This window comes from Psittacula echo (genome assembly GCF_963264785.1).
Source record: "Psittacula echo genome assembly, chromosome: 23".
Classification (NCBI taxonomy): domain Eukaryota; kingdom Metazoa; phylum Chordata; class Aves; order Psittaciformes; family Psittacidae; genus Psittacula; species Psittacula echo.
The window spans coordinates 3,948,822-3,972,839 of NC_137748.1; the positions used below are offsets into that span (position 1 = coordinate 3,948,822).

At 59.2% G+C, this 24,018-nt stretch overlaps 3 protein-coding genes across 5 annotated transcripts in view; 2 read left to right on the forward strand and 1 right to left on the reverse strand.

Moving 5' to 3' along the window:
- Positions 1-5,639, forward strand: part of SKAP1 (src kinase associated phosphoprotein 1) — a 138,161-nt gene extending 132,522 nt beyond the window's left edge. Inside the window, exon 12 of the mRNA XM_080633345.1 lies at positions 5,247-5,639. Within this exon, the coding sequence (XP_080489471.1) occupies positions 5,247-5,348 (102 nt within the window). The 3' untranslated portion in view covers positions 5,349-5,639. The remainder of the gene's footprint in view (positions 1-5,246) is intronic.
- Positions 5,640-8,207: 2,568 nt separating this feature from the next.
- Positions 8,208-13,878, reverse strand: SNX11 (sorting nexin 11). Of its 2 annotated transcripts, none has more exons than XM_080633403.1 (8): positions 13,759-13,878; positions 12,785-13,038; positions 11,255-11,303; positions 11,030-11,116; positions 10,571-10,671; positions 10,274-10,372; positions 9,911-10,123; positions 8,208-9,161 (listed from the first exon to the last, which is right to left on the reverse strand). In XM_080633403.1, the coding sequence occupies exons 3-8, from the start codon at positions 11,273-11,275 to the stop codon at positions 9,020-9,022; spliced, it is 663 nt and encodes a 220-aa protein (XP_080489529.1). In that variant the 5' UTR covers positions 11,276-11,303; positions 12,785-13,038; positions 13,759-13,878; the 3' UTR covers positions 8,208-9,019. The 2 variants fall into 2 exon arrangements, with proteins under 2 accessions (XP_080489529.1, XP_080489530.1); XM_080633404.1 differs by lacking the exon at positions 13,759-13,878 and adding an exon at positions 13,183-13,723.
- Positions 13,879-13,937: 59 nt separating this feature from the next.
- Positions 13,938-23,826, forward strand: CBX1 (chromobox 1). Of its 2 annotated transcripts, none has more exons than XM_080633515.1 (5): positions 13,938-14,133; positions 21,014-21,189; positions 21,694-21,871; positions 22,742-22,836; positions 23,480-23,826. In XM_080633515.1, the coding sequence occupies exons 2-5, from the start codon at positions 21,050-21,052 to the stop codon at positions 23,622-23,624; spliced, it is 558 nt and encodes a 185-aa protein (XP_080489641.1). In that variant the 5' UTR covers positions 13,938-14,133; positions 21,014-21,049; the 3' UTR covers positions 23,625-23,826. The 2 variants fall into 2 exon arrangements, with proteins under 2 accessions (XP_080489641.1, XP_080489642.1); XM_080633516.1 differs by having other exon boundaries at positions 21,017-21,189.
- The last annotated feature ends 192 nt before the right edge of the window (positions 23,827-24,018 follow it).

A 24,018-nucleotide genomic window follows, 5' to 3' on the forward strand; every position in this document is an offset into this window, starting at 1 on the left:
CGGTGACCCCCCCCCCGGTCCTGGTTTGGGTGGGAAATGGTCCCTTGCAGCAATCCCTGCAGAAAGGACGCGCGTTTCAAGGTCATCAGTTAATTAGGATCATAAATCCTAAGGGAGGGATGCAGCCGCTCTGGGGCTGGCTGGGGTTGGTTTGCGCTCTGTGGAGCGGGTGCAAAGGAGAACAGGGGGGTTTGGCACATTCCCGGTTCGGGAAGTTCCCGGGAAGTCGAGGAGCTGTTTCCATTGCCGTGACCCCTTCGCTGCTCGCCATCCTTTAGCCACAGCCCCCCCTGCTCCCCCCAGCCCCAGAAACCCGGATGAGGAGTTAATGAATGAGCGAAGGAGAGAGAATGCCGTGACCTTTGCGGGGAAGCAGCCGCTAATAGAACACGTCGATAGCTCCCATCGCTGCTCCCATCCGCACCCTATGGCCAGGGGGAAGCGGTAACGGGGCCGGGGCCGGGGCTTGGGGTCCCGCTGCCGCCGGTGCCGGTGCTCTCTTGTTCTGCCGACCCGCGCCTGACCCCGCCGGGGTCGCGCGGGAGCCGGTGGATGCGGCTGCCATGGCAACGCGGGGATGCGCTGCCGGGCAACGCGAGCATCACACACACACACACACACACACACACACACACACACACACACCGCATTCTCCCTTAGACACCCCCTGCATCCCGGAACCTGCATCCCTCCCTGCAGCCCCGGAGCCCCCCCTGCACCCCACACATGCTGTGGGGCGATTTGGGGGTGGCAGCTCGGGAGATAGAATCACAGGATCATGGTTTGTATTGGAGAAGGACCCCTAAAACCCCTCTTCAAGGGCAGGGCCATCCCCACCAGAGCAGGACCCTCAGAGCCCCTCCAGCCTGATCGTGATCCAGGGATGGGGAATCTGCCACCCTCTGGGCAGCCTGTGCCGCAGCATGAAGCATTTCTTAGATCTGGTCTGAATCTCCCTATTTTCATTTAAACCCACTTTTACCCCTTGTCCTATTCCTACAGGCCCCACTAAAACCCATCCCCATCTTTCTTACAACCCCCCCTCTAAGTATGGAAAAGCCACATTAAGGGGGATTAACTTTAGTGCGATGGGGAAACTGAGGCATGGAGTGGGATGCACCCGAGCTGGAGCATCTCAGGAGGACACAACATTTGCAGGGGTGGGGGGGGAGCACCCAGGGGTGCTGTGCTCCGACACCCCACTCAAGCTATGGCTGTTTTGGGGTCTCCCCCGTCACCCAAGCATCCGCACCCATTTTATATGTGAGCCAGATGGAGCTTTCTGAAGCAGGATGGGGCCCTTTGGAGAGAGGGATGGGGCTCTCCAGAGTGAGATAGGGCCCTCTGGAGCAGGATGGGGCTCTCTGGAGAGGGGGCTGACATCGGCCTCGCGCACCAAGGGAACATCAATAAACGCGATTGTTCGGCAGTGATTTTTGCCCTGTTCCAGCCTGTTTGCTCCCGCCTGCCCCTGCCCATCACCTCCCCGCACCGGCACGGTCACTTCCCTCCGGTTTTCCACCCCCTTCTCTTTTCCCCTCCCCTCTCCCCTGTCCGAGGGGCACAGGAACCCCATTCCCTGGGAACGGCGCTCAACCAAAGCCCGTCCCCGGCAGCCCCCCCGCTCCCTCCCGTGCACTCTCGATGAACCTGCGATGTTGCAGCAATGGCCCTTGAAGTGCAGTGGGGAGGTGATTTAGGAGAATATTAAAGGCAATGTGGAGCTTCGAAGGCGCCTCTCTCGGGGAGCCGCCGCCAAACGCGCGGCACAGATGGGCTGAGCAGATTAAACGTTTCCGTCACGTTGTGCTCGCATTGTGCCTGCGGTGCCCGAGGCTCGGAGCCGCGGTCAGAGCGCACTGGTGTTGATACAGCGCTTCCACGCCGGCTCCTCAGCCCAGCCCGTGCTGCTATTGTCTCGCAGCCCCTCCAGCTGCACCTTCTGCTGCCGTCTGGATGCGTGCTCCCCCCCTCCTCACTGTGCCGTCATTCCCCATGGATGCGGGGGCCTATCACTGGGTTGTCGGCAGCGGCATCTTGGGCCATGGTGCCTGTGGGTTGGTTGGGTTTAGTCATAGAACCCCAGACTGCTTTGGGTGGAAGGGAGCTTAAAGCTCATCCAGTTCCAACACAATGGGCAGGGACACCTTCCACTGGAGCGGGTTGCTCCAAGCCCCTGTGTCCAACCTGGCCTTGAACACTGCCAGGGATGGGGCAGCCACAGCTTCTCTGGGTATCCTGTGGCAATGCCTCACCACTGGAGTAATTACTTATTATTCCTATTTTTTTCCGCTCATATTTCTGGTATGTGGAGATCCTGATGGGATGCGATACATGGACCACAGTGGGATTGGATACACAGACCCTGGTGGGATGGGGCTCTGCAACACCCTGGGCAACATCGACACAGGCACTGCAATGGGACAGGGGGAAGGAGCAATGCCCCAGCCCGAGCCCCAGCCGTGTGTCCTCAGCTCCTCACAGCAGCTGGGAATTGACTCATTGGAAACAAGTGGGAATCATGGCTTTATATGGGGCTTTACCCTACAAAAGAGCAGTGTGGTGGGGGCAGGCCATGGCAAAGGATGAGCATCACCCAAATTAACTCCTCCATGCACCATCCTGGTGCATTCCCAGCCACATCCCTCAGCTACCTCCAGCTCTGACTCCCCGAGGACCAGTTCCCCCTTGATTCCAGAGCTTGCTGCAGCTCTGGGCTGGTTTTTGAGGTAAGGAGATGTATAGCTGACCTGGTATAAAACTCCCTGGTGTCAGCCGACCCCTCGCACTCCCACCATCTCTCATGCAGGAATCAGATTCCTCCATTTCCCTAACCATAATGTATGGCACACAAGCACTAATAATGGGGCCGAGCAATCATAAACCGATAAGTCCCTGACTGATTGGCTTTTCCTTCGGCATCCATCAAAGCATCATTGATCTCCTAGGTGAAGGGAGGTGATTAATGGGCTTCCCGAAGCCCGGCGGGGTTGTTTATGAGGGAGTGCAGTGGCAAAGGAGAGCTTGGGAGCATCAGCAGAGGAAGGGAGCCCATGATGCTCAGTGAGGGAGTTGGAAGGATGATTGGAGCTGTGGTGGCGGCACATTGAGGGTCCCACCAGGTGGGGGGACCTGAGAGGACGATTGGCTCCATCCCCATCCCCACCTTAGGTGACTGGATATGGGGTGTCCTCCCCAGTGGGGGCACAGGGCCCAGCGGTAGCTGGGCCATTCAGGGGCTTCACATTCCTGGAGCATCATCTCTCCTGGGTGATGCTGGAGGAGCGGTGGAGCAAGACAGGGAGAGCAACCAGGTTGTGGCTGTTGTGTTGTTTCTTTTTCCCCCTTTTCCTTCTCCCTTTGTCGATGGAGATGAGCAGCATAAAGCTTTTTATGGCCCCGTGCACCAACCCGCCATAAACACCCTGGTGGTGGGTGATTATGGGAAGGAGCGTCTGCTTTGGGCTCGCACCAGGGATCTTGGGAATGAAACAGGGAGAAGCGCTTTGAGGGGTTTTCATCCTCCTGGGATAGAACCACAGCATTTCGGGAGCGGAGCAAGGGCCTGGTGGCTGTGGACATGGCTGGGCTGGGAGGATGGGTGATGGGGTGAGCCTTACATCCAGTTCCCTGTTATATTCCAGCCTGGAAGGGGTTTGCTCATCCCTGCTGTGCTTCTGAGGCTGGAGCAGAGCATTGGCTTTGCTCTGCCTCTTGAAATGACCAGGAGCTGGTGTAGCACCAGCACCCATGGGTGCAGCCTCTGAGCTCCTCCCGCCCTGATGGAGCAGGAGCATCCCTCTCCCTTCTCCGGGTGCGCCGACCTCGCTGGAGCAATTCCCCTCCCAACTAATGGCTTTTCAGCCCCGTGTGTAGCATCTCAACCAAATGCCTTCCTCCTCCCCACCTCGGTCCAGGCAGGTCCTGAGCACAGAGGCCCCATTACCGTGTAATTAGGTAGATCCCAGCAAAACCAGCCTCAGATTCCCTGCTTCCCCTCCCTCCCCTCCCTTTCCAACGCGGGCATCAGCGAGCAGGATGTAAATGAGAGCAGAGTTGAGGCTGCGCTGGGCTCTGCCTCGCTGTGCCAGTGCTCTCCTCGTTTTAATCGCTTAATAAAAATTAGCATAATTAAGGAACATCTGTATGATGCAGCGCGGTGCAATTTGGCACTCGGAAACGAGGACTTCGCCGTTATTGCGGGGAGTTTAATGTTCTTTTAATTCTTCTTGGCACCGCGCAGTGAAATAAAGGCTGGGAGGGAGCGGCGCGGCCTCGCCTGCCTCGCATTTGCATTTCCCTCCCCTGGCTGAGGAGCAGGCGAGGGGCTCGGCTGCCATTCATCACAGCCGAAGGGGGCTGAGCGCACCTCGTAGGGTTGGGGCTATGGCAGAGCCGGGGCTTGCGGGGGTCCCCATCACTCCCGGGGTGCATCTCTGCCCGCAGGTCTCCGGGCTACAGCCGATAGAGCCCAAGTTTTCCTGCTGGGTTTGCAGGATTCTCCCTCCCTGGCTGCTGGGATGCAGCTCGCATCCCTCCCTGCTCCTGCTTTGCCATGGAGGGGGTGAGTCAGTGCGGTTTGCATGGGAGTCCATGGGGAGCAGTGGGATCCCAACCCCAGGAGTGTCGAGGGGTCCTTTCCTGGCTCCAGTGAGGGCAGCACCGTCTGGAAGCATCAGGAGCAAAATCTGCCTCTGGGGAGTCAATCCTGAGCAAAGCCCTTTTTTTTCCTGTTGGGAAGCAGGGATGAGGTTGGAGACCCATTAAATGCCCCAAGCAGGCGGAGGGGCAGGAGCTCGTGTGGAACACGGGATGTGCTGCTGTGCACATCACTGTTAACATCCATTTCCTTTACATAATACATGCAGATCTCCTGTTTTGATGGCAAACTCCTCGGGCCTGTGTGTGCCAGCTCCTGCTCTCACACACACAGGGAGTGGGAGAAGATTTTCCTGTTATGATTTGCCTCCAATATCTTCTGTCATGGAAAAGCCTTGGGAAGGGGCACATTAACCAGGCACAGTCCGGCTGCAGAGAGCTCCAGGCTGGGACCTGGGACATCCCAAGGGTTGACATCTGAAATGAGATCCCCCAATTCCCACCCCAGGCGGGAATTGAAGGCTGAGCTTCCAAGCCGTGGCCTGCAGGACCCTGGGTGAAGGTGGGGAATGGGGCGGGATGAAGGGTAGGAAGGGCAGTGGTGGATTTACCAGCGTCCCAGCACTGATCCCACTGTGTCCCCTCAGGAGTACAACGTGTATGGATGGTGGGTTGGAGAACTCAACAACGTGATTGGGATCGTCCCAAAGGATTACCTGGCAGCTGCCTATGACCTGGAGGAGCAATGAGGACCCATCAGCCCAGGTGAGAGGTGGGTGCTGGGGAGGCAGCTCTGTTCTGGGGTGCACCAGCATCCTCAGGGTGCTGAGCCTTGAGAATTGTCTTTGGCTCCATCTCCTGGTCTCTGTTTTACACGGGAGCAGGTGAGCCCAGATGTGGCTGAGGGACGATGCCTCTGTGCTCCATGGCCCTCCCTGGGTCTCAAATCCTTCAGACTCCATGGGGAGAAGCATGGTAGAACCTCAGCAGCCACCTCCACCAGAGCTGCAGCACCAACGCTGACACCAACCCACACCAGGCTGGGGTTCTGTGATGATTCAAACAAGACCCGTGATGGAGGAATTTGGGAGATGGGGAGGCTGAGGCAAGGTCAGGGCTGGGAAAGCGGATGGGGTCTGCAGCCAAGTCCTGGTACCCACCTGGGGCAGCGAGACCTCCACGTTCACCCAGACACATCCCAGCCTTGTCATCCCCTCTGTGCCACGTCAGTGTCTCAGTGTCCGCTTCCCACCATCACCCCTGTCTCTCCCCCTCCCAAAATCCAGGTGCTTCTCTCTCCTTGACCATGCTGAGATACCATCGACACCGTCCCCATCACCCTGCAGGCACCCGTTGCACGAAGAGACCCACGTCCCGTCACCAGAGCCCTGCCCTGTGGTACCCACAACAATGCCACCGGCGCACGGGGGGTGGCACCCCACAATAAAGCCTTTTTCCTCTCCGTGTTTGGCTGCTCCAGACCTTGCCGTGGGGCTGGAGCCGGAGCTGGGTGCAAGCAGCGGCTCTTCGCCCCCAACCCCAGCTCTGAGCATCCCCAGATGTGGTCCAGGCCCGTCGGGATCCCCGCGGCTGAGGGTTAACGCGGCGCATCCTGATCCTCCTCCTCCCGCACTTGGCTGAAGGGCCACTAGATGGTGGTAGGTACCTGCAGACCGCGGCCTTCGCGGGGAGGGTGCTCGAACCCGCCTGGGCTGCCCCGGAGCGGGAGCATCGCCCGCAGGGTGAGCCCGGGTACCGGCAGAGGAGTGCGGGTGTTTGGATGGAGGGGACCCGCTGGCGCCCGGTTCAGAACAGTGGGGGTTGTTGAACCTGGAGAAGGCTCCTGAAGGGGAGACCTTAGAGCAGCTCCAGTGCCTAAAGGGGCTACAGGAAACCTGGAGAGGGGCTTTGGACAAGGGCCTGTAGGGACAGGCCAAGGGGAATGGCTTTAACCTGCCCGAGGGGAGACTGAGATGAGCTCTTAGGCAGAAGCTCTTCCCTGGGAGGGTGCTGAGGCGCTGGCACAGGTTGCCCAGAGAAGCTGTGGCTGCCCCATCCCTGGCAGTGTTCAAGGCCAGGTTGGACACAGGGGCTTGGAGCAAGCTGCTCCAGTGGAAGGGGTTGGAGCTGGATGAGAAACTCTCCCTTTGCTCTGTGCTCAGCCCTCCCCTGTCTCCAGTATCCACCTCTCCAGCATCATTCCCAGGAGCCCTTTGGGATGCTCTGGTGTAAAAGGGACGAGGGCTTGGCCCTGCCTGGATGCATTTACCCCAGCCCAACACATAGGAAATGGCACCGGGGGGGCCTGATCCTGCCCCTCAGCTCCACCACCGGGATCCAGCGCTGAGCCCTTCCTGAGGAGGAGCTGGGGCCACAGGACCGGGGCGGGACGGGCGGAGGCTGCTTTGTGCGGGTCAGAGCAGAACCCCCCCGGCGCTGGGCGGTGATGGCGGGGGAGCTCCGTGCTTTGTCTGCAGCGGCGGCAGCGCCAGCCGGGGATGGGGGGGTGAGGCTGCGCTGTCTGGAGCGCATGGCCCGGCTCCAACCCGTTGTTGTGGCAGCAGCAGCAGCGCCAGGCGGGGAGGGCACGGGGAGGGGGGGCAGTGGCCTCGTCTGCTCCCGGCGGGGATGGGTACCGGGGAGGGGGGCTCTGCGTGCTCTCCCCATCCCCATGTGCCAGAGCCCCCTGAGCCGGGGACCGAGCCGGCCCCATGCATGGAGAGGGCATTGTCACCCCCCCGGAGTCCTGCATGGGGCCGCCAGGCAGGACCAGCAGCCTTGGGGGGGTACCTGTGAGCAGGGCTGGGTGCTCCCCCAGGGCCAGCTCTGCCTCTCAGTCGTTTTCCCGACAGGTTTGCTGAGCTGCTCAACCCCACTAAAACTAAGCTGTGCCTGGCTCTGAGAGTGCAGCCCTGAGGCAGGGAGATGGGCTCCAGGGGCCCTGCAAGGAGGCAGGAGAGGGGATGCCGCCCCCATGGGCTGCCCTGTCCAAACCCACCTTCCAACCAGGGCTGGCTGGCTCCTGGTGAGGTGTCAAGTGGAGGATGCAGCAGTACCCGGCCAAGCTCATGGAGCAAAGAGTGCCAGGGGCAGGATACGGCCCTGGCTGAGGGCACGTTGTCTGCATGAGGCTGTGCACAGGCAAAGGGCACATGTGGGTAAGGGCAAGCGTGGCACAGGAGCGGGTCCATGGGCACATCTGGCCTCACAGCTGCACCATTTGGAGCTACACAGCTCATGAATATCCATGAATATGCATGAGGGGGGCAGCCAATGGCTGCGGCGCGCCGGCAGCTGCCACCCTGCACCATGAACTTCTCCTGACATTTGTTTTCCCAACCCTTCCTGGTCCTTGGGGGGGCCAAGACCCCCCCAAAGCCAAGCCCAGCACCCCAAAACTCACTTCAGGGACCCCTCAGCCCTGCCTGGACCCTGCCAGGGTCCTCTCTGCTGCCCAGGGCAGGATCAACCCCATCGTGAGAGGTGCGATAACCCCCTCTGTTCCCTAGAGCCATGGCTCTGCACTGAGCCGGGCCTGGGCTCAGCTGGCTCTGCCCCTGCAGCGAGGACAGACACTGCCACCACCCAGCCAGTCCCTTCCACTTCATCTTTATTTCAAGTCAGAGCACGTCGGCTCTGCCTTCACCAGTGCTGAGGGGGGAGGAAGGAGGTGCAGGGGAACACAGGGAGAGGCAATAGGAGTAGCCAGAGCCCGAGCGCTGCTGGACACTGACTCTGAGGCAGTTGCATGCTCCTGCTTTCCCAGCTAACTGGATCCTGGCTGGGAGGATGCCCCAGCCTGCCTGCATGGCAGGCAAGGTGCAAGGAAGGAGTCTATGGAAGGGGCATCCCCTCAGGAGAGTAGGAGAGAAAAACCTCATTCTCCTGCCCCACGCTCATCTCTGCTCATCCCAGTGCAGGCAACCTGCAGGGTGAGCTGTGCCAGGAGGCCACAGGCATGGATACGGGATCTGCATCCCACATGTGGGCACCAGCCCCAGGAGCTGCACAGGTCCTGAGGGGAACACAAGGGACTAAACTGAAGAGCCCTTTCCTGCTCCACAAGGAAAAACCTTCCTCCATTGTGCTGGATGCGAACCAGAGCATCGCCCCCTGCCCCAGGCCAGGGACACCCCAAGAACACAGAGCCACTGAGCCCTGCTGCTGCTGCAGTCCGGGAGCAAAGGCCATGGGAAGAACAAACACAGGTTGCACTAACCACTACATCTCTTCTCCAAAGAGGAGAGTGACAGGAACACACTGCCTGGGGACGTCAAGGACAGGCGAGAGCCGTCAGGGAGAGAGCACGGGAGCTCCTGACCCTGCAGAGCCCAAGTCCCTCCATCCTGCCCATCCCTGGCTTGGCCGCAGTCCCTCTTCCAGCGAGGGCTGCAGGGCACGGGGAGGTCTCCAGTGCCAGTTACTGCTCCTCACGCCCTGCTCCCAGCGGCTCTGCCGGCTCCTCCGGGCTGTCCGAGTGTGGCTCGTCCATGCCGAAGTCACTCCAGTACGGGAAGCTCTCCAGGCAGCTTGGCCCTTGAGGGCTTCCCAGGCCGGCACAGCTGGGAAGAGAGGAAGGGATGTGGGAATGACGCAGGGCTGAGGTGCCCGCGTGTCTCCAAGACAACGGCTGCCTCTCCGGCACAACCTCGGCTCCCAGCCGCTCGCCCTCGCACGCAAACCCCCAGCAGCAGAGGGGGAAGCTGCCAGCAGGCAGATGGTGCTGCAGGCACAAGGGATGGACAGAGCCACCCCGCCTCGGTACCTGCCCGTGGCCCTGCGCTGCTGCTCACCCCCAAAGCCCTTCCTGAAGCCAGAAGGGTTCTGTTTCAAGCAGGTCTCTCACTGGAGTCCAGACACCCCCCCCCAAAGGAGATGCCTGATCAGTTCCCCAGCAGGCAGCAAGCACTGTGAAGCTCCGATGGGCACGAGGAACTGCAGAGCCCACTCATGCTGCGAGGACGAAGGCAAGGTGCACAGAAAGCCTTGGAAGCCTCCAAAGGCTCCTCACTCCCCAGAGATTAAGGGAGGAAAGCAGCCAAAGACCTTTGTAAATCTCAGCTTAAGGTCCGAGATACTCAAGCTCTCTCATTGCCCATGGCCAGGGCAGGTCACCCTCCTGGTGTGCAGCACAGGAGGCTGCTGGTGACAGCCCAGGATGCCCAGCTCCGATGGCCTAACCCCCAGGAATGCAGGGCTGGGGAACACGTGCTCAATGCATTCCCTTAAGTGACTGTGGCACGGCCGGGACAGGGAAACTCCAAACCATGCAGGGTGCTCCAGGAAGCTCCTCGGCTCGCTCCTGCCTTACCTGCCCTGCAGGTGCCCCCCCGGCAGCAGCGCAGGGCGGCTCTCCTCCTCCTGTACCCAGCCACAGTTGGACATGGCATAGTGCAGGATGGCTTCCGTCACCGTCTGCGGGCCCTGGCCTTGCACACACGCCTCTATCTCGGGCACCGAGAGCTGGCTCTGCAGGAAGAGGTGCAGGCGGCTGTCGGAGAGGAGCACCACGTTCTGCACCACCCTGTGCACACAGAGAGGAGGGTGAGTGAGGCCGGAGCACCATGGGGAGCCCACACCACCAAGGGGCCCCAGCTCCACTGTCACCTCCTTGCAGCCAGGCTGGAGCTGCGCGCCCCCTCCCTCCCTCCAGCCCTCACAATGCTCCACTCACTTCTCCAGGAACTGCTGCAGCCCCTGTCTCCGCTTCTCAATGAACTCATCCGTGCTGCCCACAAAGAAGGTGGATTTCCCGGGCAGCTCTGGGACAGGCCTGCAGGGACAGAGCAGAAGAACCAGGTCACCCCAGGGCCGGAGCAAGGAGACACGGGGGCACCCAGGAGCTCAGATATCCCATGTTAGTGCCTGGAGTTTCTATCCACATCTGTCCTGAGTTCATGTGGCTCAATGGGAAACAGTGTCTGGCTGCAGGAAGGGGAAAGGAGGGAGAACAAGGCACGGGCATGCTTACACCAAGCCAGCATTCTTCTGGAGCTGCCTCCTCAGCCACACGAATTCGCGGTACCGGCGCCGCACACATGAGGTCTTGGCAGTGAAGGCTTTGCTGTTGGTCTGCAAAACAACCCCAAAACATGGGAATAATCCACATGACATGGACATAATCCATGTGCTCAAGGGGCAGCAAAGCAGAGGAAAGCAGGATCTTGCCTGCACAGACCCCTGAGCTCAGGGACTAAGGGATTCCCTCGAAGCAATGAGGTTTGGAAGAGCTCAAAGTGCCTTGAAAAGCTGAGCAGGCTCCAGGGGAGAAGCTGGCTCTCAGACCTGCACAGGAGGAGGGTGCTGAGGGTTCCCCCTTTATGGCTCCTTCCATCCTTGTTCAGCACAGCCACCCATGGCCACACAAACCCACTCAGGAGCCTCACGACCCAGCTCTGGAGCTCACCCCTGTCCCACAGCCACAACTCACGTGGAGGAAGATCTTATAATCCACATAGGAATTCCAGGAGCCTTCGTTCTGCACCCGAGGGTCCTGGACACGCACCGTGGTCAGCTCCTAGGGCACAAACACTGCCTGAGGGGGGGGCACTGCCAGCCCACCCCTGTCACCAGCTGCCCCTCAGACCCTGGCCAGCACCCAGCACCCCTCACCCCAGCCAGGAGCAGAGAAAGCCCAGGTCAGAAAGGTTCTTACTTCCTCTCGGTTCTCCAGCATCCTAAAGCCAGAGCCCAGCGGGAAACATCTGGAAGGAGAAAAGAGAAGGATTTAGGAAGCAAGTTCAACACATGAGGGTCTCACATGGACTCTGCACCTCCCAGCATTGTCCTATGCCATAGGCACCTCTCCAGCCCCCATGGCCACGCTCTCTGCCTGCTCCTCTCCCTTCAATCACCACATCAAGAGGATGCATTCAAACCCACAGTGAAGAGAGCATCCAGCTCCACCACTGTGTGCTCCTGCAGGAATTCCTGTTCTGCACCACCACCACAGTGCGAAGGCTTGGAGGAAAGGGGGGGAACAGCAAGATAACCCCCGCAGCCCCAAGAAAAGCACAGTCCAGCCAGTGAAAGCCTTTCAGAGAGGGTCCCCCCAGCCCACAGACACATTGTGTGCACATAGAGCAGGAAGACTCGTCAGGGGGAGCTGGAAGACCAAACATATCCCATGGCCTGGCTTCACCTTGGCAGTGAGATGGGCTGGAGGAGGTTTTGGAGCCCCTGGGCTGAGGCAGCAGCACTTTGGGCTCACAGAGCAACCCTTCACCTGTTCCCCATTCCTGGAGTGGTGCCTTTTAGGCCATGGGAGCTGCCAAGTGCCAGGCAGCACTGGGGAGCCAGCCTTTATTTATACGTTCAGATGCGAAGCGAAGCTCTTGTGAAGACAGAGCTAATTTTAGCTGGGACCCGGGGAGGGGCTGAGCCACAAACCACGCCGGAAAAATCCCGCTCCACCGGTTTGCAGGTGTTTTCTGTAGGCCTGGAGCCACCCCATCCCAGAGCACACAACGCGTTAATGGCAGCAGAGGGGAGCGTGGGGATAGAGAGCAAAGAGAGCCCTGCTCCGAGCTGCCTCCCAGAAGCTGAACTCTGTTGGAGCTGGGTCAGGCCGCTGCTGTTCCCAATTGGAGCTGTAAAGGGGGAGGGCGAGGGGAACCTCCCAAAATAACCCCCAGCCCACGGCGCAGCACACATGACTCTTCCCCTGGGGAAGGAGGGGAGCGCAGGAGCCAAATGTGACACGAGTGAGTCACTGCTCAGCACGGGAAGAGGGGGGAGCTCCGGCCTCCCCCGTGCTGGGGGCTCCCAGCCAGAACCAGTCCAGCAGCAGGGCTCGACCATCCTCTTCCCTGGGGATGCTGCGGCCGATCCCGTTGCTTTTAGAGCTCCTTGTTTTGTATAACAGCCCTGGTGAGATTAAAAATGCAGGAGGGAGGAAGAGGGAGCCACAGAAGTTGCCTAATGGAACAGCGGAGGGTTGCCAGGAGGAGGAATTTACTCTCCCAGCTATTGAAAGGGTGCTCTTAAGAACAGAGGGACCCATAGGGAGGAGGTGGCTCCCTGTAGGCAGCGAGGAGCCAGGCAGGCTGCAGGAAAGCAGGGCTCAGGGAGTCCAAACTCTCCCATCTTCTCCCTCTGCTTCCATGCGGAGCTGTACCAAGAAAGGTGTAATCTTATTTATGCCTTATTTGGAGTTAATTGATCTTAACTTGGTAAATCAACTTACACCCAGCACAGGAGGCAGCTCCCAGTCAGCTTTAAGCAGTTGCACCAAATCCTCTTTCAAGGCTTTTACTTAAAGCCCCGGTTTAAGGGACCCTGAGATACGTGGTTGGGTTTGGTTTTATCTTCCTCCCATCTGTGTTTCAGTGGTCCCAGGTTCAGGCTTTCAGTGTCTCACAGTGAGAAGAGGTGGAAGGCAGAGAGGAACCTCCCATGGCCCTGCCCAGCGCGGTTCCGGTGCAGTTCGCCGTGCTTACACTGCGGACAGAGAAAGTGACAGCTTTTATCTCTGCCCTGCTATCTGCTATCTCCCTGCTGACTCAGACCCGGCCTTAACAGCAGACTCTGTCCCTCTGGAACAGCGGGAGCTGCATGGAACGCTCTTTCCTAACCAGCACACACCAGTGGCAGCCCAGAGGCCCCACTCCAGCGCCATGCCCTGCCCGGCGTCACGTCCATCTGTGCCTGCACATCTCTGCTCCAGGCGCCTTCCAGCCCCATGGGAGCCTCTGGATTTAGAGGAACGCCTCGCAGAGCTCCACGGCACAAACCAGGGAACGAGTCCCGTTTGTTGCTGCTTTTGCCCGTCACGCTCGGCCAGAGCTGCCTGCAACCGGCACCGGAGCGGGTTTCCTGGCGTCGTTTCCTCACTTAGGAAGAAAGGGGCTCCCTGTTTAGATGGGCGGCCCAAACCCAGGCCCCGCTGCCCACCGGGGGGTGTCCCCAGCCAGCCCAGCGCCCCGACACCCGGCCCGGCCCCAGGGACTGGTAACGTGGGGCCCGGGCCCAGCACCCGCTCTCGGGGCAGGACGCCGCCGCTGCGGGGGGTGAGGCCCGGCCCCGCCGCCGCCCCCAGCAAGCCACGGGCTCCCCGCCGGGGCCTGGGCGCTGCCTGCTCGGGGCCCAGCGGAGCCCAGCCCCGCAGCACCGAGTCCCGCACCGAGCAGTCACAGACCGCCCCCCCCGGGGCCCCCTCACCTCCTCTCGCAGGCTACGGCCCCTTTAAGCGGCGCGGCAGCGCGGCGGCCTTATACGCAGGCGGTGCTTCCCTCTTCCGGCGCGGGATGTGCTGGGAGTTGTAGTTCACGTACGCAGAGCTCTGCGCATATAGCGCGGCGGAGAACTACATTTCCCATCGTGCCCTGAGGCGGGGAGGGGAGAGGACTACGCCTCCCATGGTGCCCCGCGGCGGGCGCGGGTCGCGGCGCAGGCGCAGTACGTACGGCGGGCACCGGGGCTGGCCGGGCTCTTTTGTTCGAGGGAGGCGGACGGAGCGCGGCCAGGCCCGCGGCGACACCGACCGGGCCCGCCTGCAGCCCCTTCCCTCGGTGACGGTTGGCGGGGCTGTGCAAGGTGCGCGGCGGCCGCGGGCAGGGGGAGCGCGATGGGGGGCGTGAGGGGCTGAGGGGGGCCGGGGAGGGGGGGGGGGCGGTGTTGTGGTAAAGCCGGGCGCTATAGGGGGAACCGGGCGTTACTGCGCGGGAGATGGGGGTGAGGGCGCTGAGATGCGGTTGAGGGGGTTAAAGGGGGGGGGTTTGGGGTGTGGGGAGTGGAAGGGGGGGGCTTGGGGAAGCGCTAATGGGGGGTTTGGGGGTGCTGGCGGTGATGAGCCCCTCAAAGGGGATGACCCGAGGGGCTGGGCCCGCGGTAAAGCGGAGCCCAGGCGGTGCTTGGAGAGGAAGAGCTGAGGGAGCCCCCGGGGTTGGGGGCTTTGGACAGAGGAGGAAGATGGGGGCTGGTGCGAAGGGTCCGGGCTTAGGGGTGGAAGTATTCTTTGGGAGAGGCTGGAGCAGCATTCCCTGGGTGGGGAATGGGGCAGTTGGATGGGACGGTGCTTTAAAAAAGCACCGAAGGAGCCGCTGTTCCTTGCGGGAATGCGCCGGGAAGGAGGAGGGATCCGGGCTCCGGCCGCGGGGAGGGGACGAGTGTCAGCTTTTGGCGGGGAGAATGAGCGGGAAGCGCACCGCGGGCTGCGGGAGGCCAGGAGCGGGATGGGGCTGATCCCGGCGGAGCTGCGGAGCGAACCGGGGGGACGTGGGGCCGGGGGGGGGAGCTCAGCGTGGGGCTGGAGGGAGGTGGAGAAGGGGGAGTTGTGGCTGGAAGCGGGGATGGGCTGGGGATGCAGCAGGAGCTGGTGTTGGGTCAAGCCCTGCTCTCCCATAGTGCAGGGTCGGGGTCTGGACAGCTCCTCCGGCTGCGTTTTGAGGTTTGGGAGCTGTGGGACTCAATCCACACTTGGAATGGGAGTTAATAAAGCGTTTGGGGGAAGAATAGGGCTTGTGGAAAGGGAAGATGGTGGAGCCAAAGTGGGATTCGTACCTGTGGAGAAGGAGGTGGCGGATGTGGAGCTGTCCCTGGAGCTGCTGAGAAGGCAGCAGTGGGGTTGGTCTCGGGGCTGTGGAGCTGGTATGGAGGAGGTGGCAGGGGCTGTCAGGGAGTGCTGGGGGCAAGGGGCTGAGTGGGGAGGTCCCAGCGATGGGGCAGTGCTCGTTGATGGGTTTGGAAGCAGCAAGTGTGTGTTGTCCCTGTGAACTGAGGGATCAAAGTGGAAGGCGTTTACTGGCTGCATAATTCCAGGGTTAAAAATCCCTATCCATTTGAGAGGGGAAGGTGTTTGTGACGGGATAGAATCACGGGATGGTTTGTGTTGAAAGGGACCTGAAAGCTCATCCAGTTCCACAGGCAGGGACACCTTCCACTAGGGCAGGTTGCTCCAAACCCCGTCCAGCCTGGCCTTGAACACTGCCAGGGATGGGGATGCTCGGGATGAAGGGATGCTCCGTTGGTTGGTGACCCAGGCTCGGTTTCCTATCAGTGCTTGAGATCCTGGTAGTGGGAATGAGGAGAATGAAGATGTGGCTGCTCCAAGCCCTGCCCAGCGCCAGGGAGAGGCAAAACCAACCAGGTCTGGGAGCGCAGGCAGGCAGCGCTGGGGAGATGCCCCTGGATGCGGCCCCAGTGTCCATAGGGATGAAGGTTGGAGGGGAAGATGCTGCAGGGACCTGGGGTTGCTTGTGAAGGGACATAGCGCGGTGTCAGGGGCACTGGAAAAGCAGGAATCCCACAGCACTTGGGGCAGTGCTTTCCCTACAAAAGGGAGAAGAATGCAAATCCCTGCGCTCATTCCAGGAGCATTTATCTGATCTAGAGGAGTTCAGCACTCGTGTCCGCCTCTGTCACATCGTTCCTGGTGTTGTGACAGGATTTCTTCCCTCGGGTTCTGATTTTCATCCCTCCTGTTGCATGTGTGCTCCTTGGAAATCCAGAGGTGCTTTCTCTGCCGGGTTGTGAACTGAACTGGGAATGATGTGGCTGAACTGAAAGCTTGTGGCTTTGCTCTCAGCTCAAAGGCTGGAGCTTTCCCTCCAACTTTCCAGGCCTATTTGCTTGCTCTTCCCAGGTTCTGGAGAGTGGAAGCCTTAACGTGCTGCTTCCCACTTCAAAAGAAAGATCCCTGCTGCCTTTCCCTGGCATGTGCGGGATGCGCTTGGCGTGCTCAGGAGTCTTTAGAGCGGTCGCAGCCAAGGAGGGAGGCAGGAGGAGGAAATGTTTTAGGTTTAAAGCTCCTGGAAGTGGAGCTGAGCTGAGTTCATCCTTGAAGATGCAGCCGATGAGTCTGCGCTCAGTGAAACCTCGGAGCTTTCTTAGCCTGCTCTTCCTTTGCCTTTGCTGAGCCTTCTTCCACTGCTGAGACCAGCACCAGGCATCCCAGGATCCTCATCTTCCAAAGGCAGTGTCCTCCCTGCAGGGCTGGATGCTGTTCTCTTGGTACCAGCATCTGACCCACACTGCTCCTCTTTCCCCACTAACACAGGCTTCTGTGGCAGCACTGCCTTCAGCCCCTCTTTCTTCGTGGCCTTTTACCAGAGGTTGAATCCTTTTCCAGTGGCTTAGGTGTGTCCTGGATCCTTTTCTCCTTTGCTGCACACCAAGAAGTTATCCTTTCGGTCTCTCCCTGCTCTGCTTTCCTCTTCCCAAAGGCTTTCAGCTTTGCCTTGAGTGTTGGGGAAGAAGCAGGAAATGCAAAGGAAAGCTTTGGCATAGGCCCATCCTGGATTTGTCTTGAGAGCCTATTTTTTCAGCATAAGCCAACTTTATTTCACACATCAAGTATAGAAGATTGAAGCTGAATTTTAGGCAGCATACAACTGACGAGATCTCTTTGAGGCAGGACTCACCCAGCCCTGAGTCACATAGACACAAGTCTGCTCATGGAAACACCATAGGAATTGTCTGTCCTCCCTAAGAATGCCCTGGCAGAATGCAGCAGCTTCATCCTGCACCTCTGGTGTGAGATGTGTGTGTTTGGAAGCTCTGGAGATGAGGGAGCAGAGCACAGGGTGAGTCTTCCCTGTGCTGCCTTTCCAAAGAGATGGAGCTCTCCCATCCCAAACCTCTCCCCCTTCCTCCGGAGCCCAGAACCCAGCAGGGCTTTGGGTGCTTTGTTTTGAACACCTCACTGGAGGGTTTGGATGTTCCCGAGCACAGGAGGCTGAAATCCCTGTTCCACAGCAGCATTCCTGATGCAGAGCACTTGGAGAGCAGCTTTGCAGCTAAAGCCATGCACGAGTCAGTGCCCCCGGGGGGGCTGAATCCCTTTTCTCTTGCACTGAGCTGCGTGTTTGACTGCAGTGCAGCGAGAGGCCTGTGCAGCAGCTTCTCTCCGTGCTGGCTCTGTGCTTGCAGCAGCGCTGTGAGCTACAGCTCAGCCTTATCCCCATGGATATCCCCTTATCCCTGTGGATATCCCTTATCCCCTCTGGTTTGCAGGCTCCAGAGGCAGAACCACACATTGTCCTGCTTGTGAGCAGGCAGCTCCAGTGCCTACATGGAGCAGGCATGAGGAGCCACAAAGGCAGAGCAGGGCTCTGCATGGGGGTGATGCTGGTACTCCGGGGTATAAATGCCTCCAGTAGAACCAGGGCAATGCCTGCTGGAAGGAGCAGGCTCTGAGTGAGTGTCTGGGGGCTTTGCAGAGGTTGCTGCCTGCCAGATGCTTACACTCTGGTTGCTGCAGCCCTTTGCACTGGGGTATTGGTCCCTCCCCTTGGCAAGCCCTTTCTCACAGCGCTCCTGGCCTTGGATTTGCATCTTTTACCACAATAAAATGCTGGATCTGTGCTATTGCATTGCTCTGTTGCCTGTCTCTATTTCCCTTTGCACACCTACCTGTCCTACACCACCTCGAGCTTCAGCAGCTCCCCTCTGAGCTCATCTGGGCCAAACCCTACCGTTAGGTTCTTTGATCCTGTGTTGCCTTCTTGGGAGGTTGCTCAAGTGGCCCGGGGATCCAGCCGAGCATCCGGAGGTGCCTTAAAGACAAGTCTACCTCCAAGCAGTAACCACAGCACTTTCCACTGAAGTCATCATAGAATCCCAGCCTGGTTTGGGTTGGAAGGGACCTTAAAGCTCATCCAGCTCCAGGCCCCTGTGTCCAACCTGGCCTTGAACACTGCCAGGGATGGGGCAGCCACAGCTTCTCTGGGCACCCTGTGCCAGCGCCTCAGCACCCTCACAGGGAAGAGCTTCTGCCTAAGAGCTCATCTCAATCTAAGTCCCTTTGCCTGCAGCTGAACAGAAGTGGCTGCTGAGGGAGGGGGAGCCTGATCCACCCCTCTGGGCTGTCCCAGGGTTTATTTGCAGCAGCATCTTCTTGGGGACCTCCTGAGCTGGGGCACACTTCCCTCTGGCCCCTTCTCCAGAGCAGGAGGATGGAGGGGAGCGAGGAAGGAGCTGCCTGAAGCATTCCAGACTGAAGCAGCCCCTCTGGGCTTCCTGTTGGAGCTGAGGTGCTGGCGGTGGCTCCGAGCCTGATGTTGGTGCCTCCTCCTCAACCCTTCCACAGGCACCCGGAGCCTTCCTGCCTCGGGGCTGCCTCCGTCTGTGTGTTCCTGTGTGGCTGTTCCAGTGGAATGTTCGCAGGTGGTTGGTTTTCCCCCCCTTGGGATGAGTAGGGCAATAAAACTTCATCCTGGAGCTGGGTGTCCTGTGGCATTGAATAAGGGTCCAGGGGAAGCACTGCCTGTCTGTGAGAATAGCCCCACCACCACCTCAGCTCTGCTCTGTACAGGGCAGGGAGCTGCTTGGAAGGGGTTTAGTTTCCATCTTCGGCAGCCCCTGGAGTTCCATGAGCACCGCTCAATGCGTGCAGTAGCAGAATAAGCTCTTCCCTGTCTGCTCTGCACCCTGCTTGGGTGCCAGCCCCTCTTTGAGAGCACCAGTAAAAGCAAAGCAAGGGAGATCTCTAGTGCTAAACATGAGCAGAAGGAGGAAAAGGCTTTTGATGCAGAGCCTGGGCTCAGTGAGCACCAAGCACCTCTTGATGCCAGCACCCACAGTGGCCTGGCCCTGCAGAGGGAAGATGGAAGATGTCTGTCTGGCAGCAAGTGTGGTCCGAGCATAAGCACATCAATCCAGCTCCTGCCGAGCAGGGAAGTGCTGCTTCTCCCTCTGCACTCTTCCATGCTCCTCAGCTGCCTTCAAGCCCCGTCTGTGGGGTAGCAGCAGAGATGGGGTGCTCTGGAGTGCGCTGTGCTCCCTCCCATCCTCTCTCCTGTGGCTTCTGCTGGTCTGAATTGGTAACTTTGGAGCCTATGGGCCTGGTTTGAAGCCTCCTCCTTTGGTACCCCAACAGCAGCATCTTGTGCCCCAGGAGCTCATCCAGCTGCACCCTGAGAGCTGGAGGTGCTGCTGAACCCTGGCATCTCCTTCAGCCAGTGTGGAGCTGCAGGTCTGGGTTGAGGCAGAAACCAAGCCCAGTTCACAGGGATATTTACTAGAATGAATTCTGTTCTAGAAGGTTCGTGCTAAACCTGAGTGGCAAAACAAGAACGTTCCCAGGCAGGTAACGCGTGACCCTTTGCTAGGCAGAAAACAGGGATTTTCCTGGTATTTCAAGGGAGTCCTGTGCCCAGTGCAGCAGGGAGGGATCTGGGGAGGGGCTGAGGTGCAGGGCTGGGTTTGAGTGGTCTGAGTCCTGTTGAAAGCTTCACCAGGGGCTCTCTGACAGCACAGATAACAGATGGGGAGACCTGGACCCTCCTGACCCTTTGGTTGGTATCAATCAGTGCAGCTCCAGCGCGCTCGGTTCTTGGGAGCAGGGGCTGGTGATGAGATCAGGGTCTTCAGCCTAAAGGCAAAACCCTTCGCAGATGCTCTCTGGTGCCTTGGCTGTGGCGCTGGGACCTTTGGTGTAACTGGGAGCAGGCAAGAAATGGCTGGAGAGCGTCTGCAAGGAGCAGGGGTGTTCCTGGCAGGGCCGAGGCAGGCACTGCCGTCCCCAGCAGCAGCAGCAGCAGGGCCGGGCTGCCCCGTGGGGTGCTCTCACTGCTCCGAGCTGGGTTTCAGCGGGGAAGCGAGGCCTCTCTGTGGTTTCTGGCTCTCTCAAGTGCTTCCTTGCAGGCTCTGGCAGGAGCTGCTGCTCCTCTGCAGTCCCCAGTGTGTGAGTGGGGAGCGGAGCTGCACCCAGCGCTGCCTGCATCGCACGTTACCTGCATCGCTGCGGCCACTTCCCAGCAGCACTGGATGTGCTGGCAGAAATCTTTTGACTGCCCAAACAGCCCCGCAAGAGAAGGGAAAAGGCAAAAGAGTATTTTGGGGGTTGGTGGCTTGGATGAATATCCCCTAGGCACGTCCGTGGAGCAGCAAGGAAATGAACTCAGGGAGCTCGGTATCAAGGGCTGTGACGTGTATTTAACTTGGAGTGACTTTCTAGTAACTCACAGTTCCTATCAGCAATGTGCTGCTGTCTCCCTCCCACTGCCCCACAGCTCTGCAGATGCTTTCTGCCACCCCAGGCAGGGTTGAACTAAGCTGAAGGGCAGGTCAGCAAGGGGAAGAAAGAGGAGAGGACAGGGTGAAGGGGACATGAGGGGCTCAGCAGGGGAAGGGCAAGGTGTGGAGCAGTAGAGTGCTGCTTTGTTCCTGGAGGCCCGTGGGCAACACATGAGGGTAGCGAGTTCGAGACATGGTGAGCTGAAAACAGGGACAGAATATGGGTGGAATCAGGGAGACCAAAAGGCCGAAGCTCCATATCAAAAAGGCTCCTGTTTGAGCCTCCTTTTTGCCATCCTGGCCCAGCTCTTTGTGTGTAATCTGCTTTGGATGAACCCGTTTGCTCCAAAGCAGCGTTCCTGCTCGGTGCTTTGTCTCTGTGTACCCAACACATTGGCTGCCTGGCAGAGGCAAACCTGACCTTGACACTTAACATGTTGGTTCTCTCTCCCCCTTTCAGCAGCGTCGCCCGTAAGCTGAAAAACTGGCCAGCACAATGGGAAAAAAACAGAACAAGAAGAAAGTGGAAGAGGTTTTAGAGGAAGAGGAAGAGGAGTATGTGGTGGAGAAGGTCCTGGATCGGCGAGTGGTGAAGGGCAAAGTGGAATACCTGCTCAAGTGGAAGGGCTTCTCGGAGTAAGTGCCTCTCTGCTGCTGTGGAGTGGGTCTGGGCTGCTCCGGTGCGAGCATCTCCTCCTGGGCTGGAGGCTCAGCGTCCCTGTGCCTCTCCTTGGCTGGAAAGTGGAGCTAAGAGGCCAAGGGCAGCCCTAGGGGTGAAAGCAGCAGTGCTAAATGCCTCGAGCTTTAATCAGGGCTCTGAGAGCACGGCCTGGGTGAGAAAGTCCCGTTTCTGTCTCACAAACGTGCCCTGGTGGGGCTTCCCCCCTTAAACCTAGTGTGAAACAGGCCCCCAGGGAAAATGAATGGCAATTCTCTCCTGGGAAGGGAAATAACTGCCCAGGCCTCTGGCGTCCCTGCCTGGATCAGGGCAGGCTCCTGCTTCCTGGGGCGAGGACACCTGCATCCCAACTGCTGCTTCTCAGCATCTCCACTGGGTGACCGGGTGCCCAGGGCTTGTCTTGGCAGGGAAAGCTGCAGCAAGCAAGGACAATAAAGCTAAGCTGTTGTCTTGGATTGCAGTGAAGATAACACATGGGAGCCAGAGGAGAACCTCGACTGCCCGGACCTCATTGCAGAGTTCCTTCAGTCCCAGAAAACCGCACATGAGAGCGAGAAGTCCGAGGGGAGCAAGCGCAAAGCAGAGTCTGACACAGAGGATAAAGGGGAGGAGAGCAAACCAAAGAAGAAGAAGGAGGAGGTGAGGCCGGGTGGGGTTTTCCTGTGCTCACCTCCCTACCCCTACACTTGGCAATGGTGTCTGGGAGCTGGAGCAGCCACGCTCCAAAACCTCGCTCCAACTGTTCTTAGTGACCTCAGAGCCAGTCCTAGCACTAAACTGAACCAAATGGGTTTAGAGCACCAGCTTCTCCTGAAGAACAACACAAGGAGGGAAACAGGAGGTAGGGGTTGCCTGTTTTCCCTTGGAGAGGGAGAACTGGATGGAGCAGAGAACCTCCTGCTCTGGGTGCTCATAGCTGCTTGGGAATAGGGACAGTAAAAGGCTGTGCGGGCTGGGTTCATCTCAGGAGCTGCTGAGTCTTGGCCAGCACAAGTGTGACCAGCTTTGGAAATCAGATGCTCTGCTTTAGCTTCAGCAGGACACTTCCCCCTGGGGACAAGCAGGACGTCCACTCTCCACAGCAGGTTTACTCCTGAGTGCTCGTCTCAGTTCCCTGCTGGCCTTAGTCATTATTAGCCATTATTAGTCATTATTAGTCATTGAGATGAGCTCTTAGGCAGAAGCTCTTTCCTGTGAGGGTGCTGAGGCGCTGGCACAGGGTGCCCAAAGAAGCTGTGGCTGCCCCATCCCTGGCAGTGTTCAAGGCCAGGTTGGACACAGGGGCTTGGAGCAAGCTGCTCCAGTGGAAGGGGTCCCTGCCCGTGGCAGGGATTGGAGCTGGAGGAGCTTTCAGATCCCTTCCAACACAAACCAGGCTGGGATTGCATGATCCTGGTCTGCGCATCTGACCCAGCCTTTCTGAGCAGGCACCAGTGTCCCCTGGTGACCACAGGCAGGGCTGTGGCTGTCCCTGGGTGATGCTGCAAGCGGCGTCTTGTCTCTCTGCAGTCAGAGAAACCACGAGGCTTTGCCCGAGGATTCGAGCCCGAGCGGATCATTGGTGCCACGGATTCCAGCGGGGAGCTCATGTTCCTGATGAAGTGGTGAGTGTGTCTTTGTGTCTGTCACTTCTTCACTTATTCTGTGCCAGAGAGGGAAGGACCTGCGCCTGGGGAGGCTCTGCTACCTGGCATGAAATCTCTGGCGATGGCGCTGCTGCCTGAGGTGACCCTCTGCGCTGAGGCTAACGTGGATGTGAAACGAGCAGGTAGGGCCCTTGGGGGTCGTGTGGCTCTTTAAGATGTCCCCCCCCCTGCAGCAGGCGCGAGCTTGGGGAGAAAGAGGGGCACGGTGTCATGGCCCGGGAGAGGAGAGCTGTGACAGCGAGCGTGTCCCCTCCGGCTGTAGTGACACTGGGCTTGTTGCTGGTGCAGGTTGGGAGCCAACCCAGGCAGGAGGAGCTGTGGGAGCCCTTGGCTTTTGCACCATGTCAGAAGGGCCACAGCTTTCCTTCGGCTTCTCCTTCCCCATCCCCGACAACGCAGCGCTCAACTCACGCCTCAGTTTCCCCTGGGCTCCCGTGCTGCTTCTCCCTGCTCCGGAGCCACTCGGGAAAGGGGCGCTTGGATGCCCCGAGCACCTTGGGGACTCCCGTTTTCCTGCTGCTTCTTGAGTCCTCTCCGGTCTCCGTTTCTTCCGCCTCCCCCTCCGCAGCCCCCTAACTTGCACCTCTGCTCTGGCCTGTAGGAAGAACTCTGACGAGGCCGACCTGGTCCCTGCCAAGGAAGCCAACATCAAGTGCCCCCAGGTGGTCATCTCGTTCTATGAGGAGAGGTTGACATGGCATTCCTACCCCTCAGAGGACGATGACAAGAAAGAGGACAAGAACTAAGCCCTGGCACCCGCTCTGGCCAGCCTTTGTATAAAGATCTGAACTGTGGGTTTGAGCAAGAGGGAGAGAACGCAGCTCTGCTCGGTTGGGAGCGTAGAGATGGCTGGAGAAGATGCCCTTTGAAGAGACCAGTATGGTTTCTGTGCCCTGCAGCTGCTCAACTGCTTTCTGCAGCTTCATGCTGTGTACAGATTCCAACCAGCCCGGCTCAATGTGGAGGGAGGGAGGGGGGGAAAGGAAAGGAAGGGAAGGGAAGGGCAGGGGGATGCTGGGGTGGGAATGAGGGGAGGAAGTGGGGTGTTTGTTTCAAAGCTGCCTATTTCGCAGCTTGGGGGAGAGGAAGCAAAGCCCCTTCCATGAAGGACTATCCCTGGTGATGGGTGGGCTGGGGAAA

Bases quoted from the DNA above. Each gene is read 5' to 3' on its own strand.
- SNX11 (XM_080633403.1), bottom strand. From the start codon at position 11,275: ATGCTGGAGAACCGAGAGGAA. The intron at 10,373-10,570 runs GTAAGCATGCCC...CTGTCCCTGCAG, and splicing joins CAGAAGAATGCTGGCTTGGT to GCCTGTCCCAGAGCTGCCCG. The intron at 10,124-10,273 runs GTGAGTGGAGCA...CTGTGTGCACAG, and splicing joins CTGCAGCAGTTCCTGGAGAA to GGTGGTGCAGAACGTGGTGC.
- CBX1 (XM_080633515.1), top strand. From the start codon at position 21,050: ATGGGAAAAAAACAGAACAAGAAGAAAGTGGAAGAGGTTTTAGAGGAA. The intron at 21,872-22,741 runs GTGAGGCCGGGT...GTCTCTCTGCAG, and splicing joins CAAAGAAGAAGAAGGAGGAG to TCAGAGAAACCACGAGGCTT. The intron at 22,837-23,479 runs GTGAGTGTGTCT...TCTGGCCTGTAG, and splicing joins CTCATGTTCCTGATGAAGTG to GAAGAACTCTGACGAGGCCG.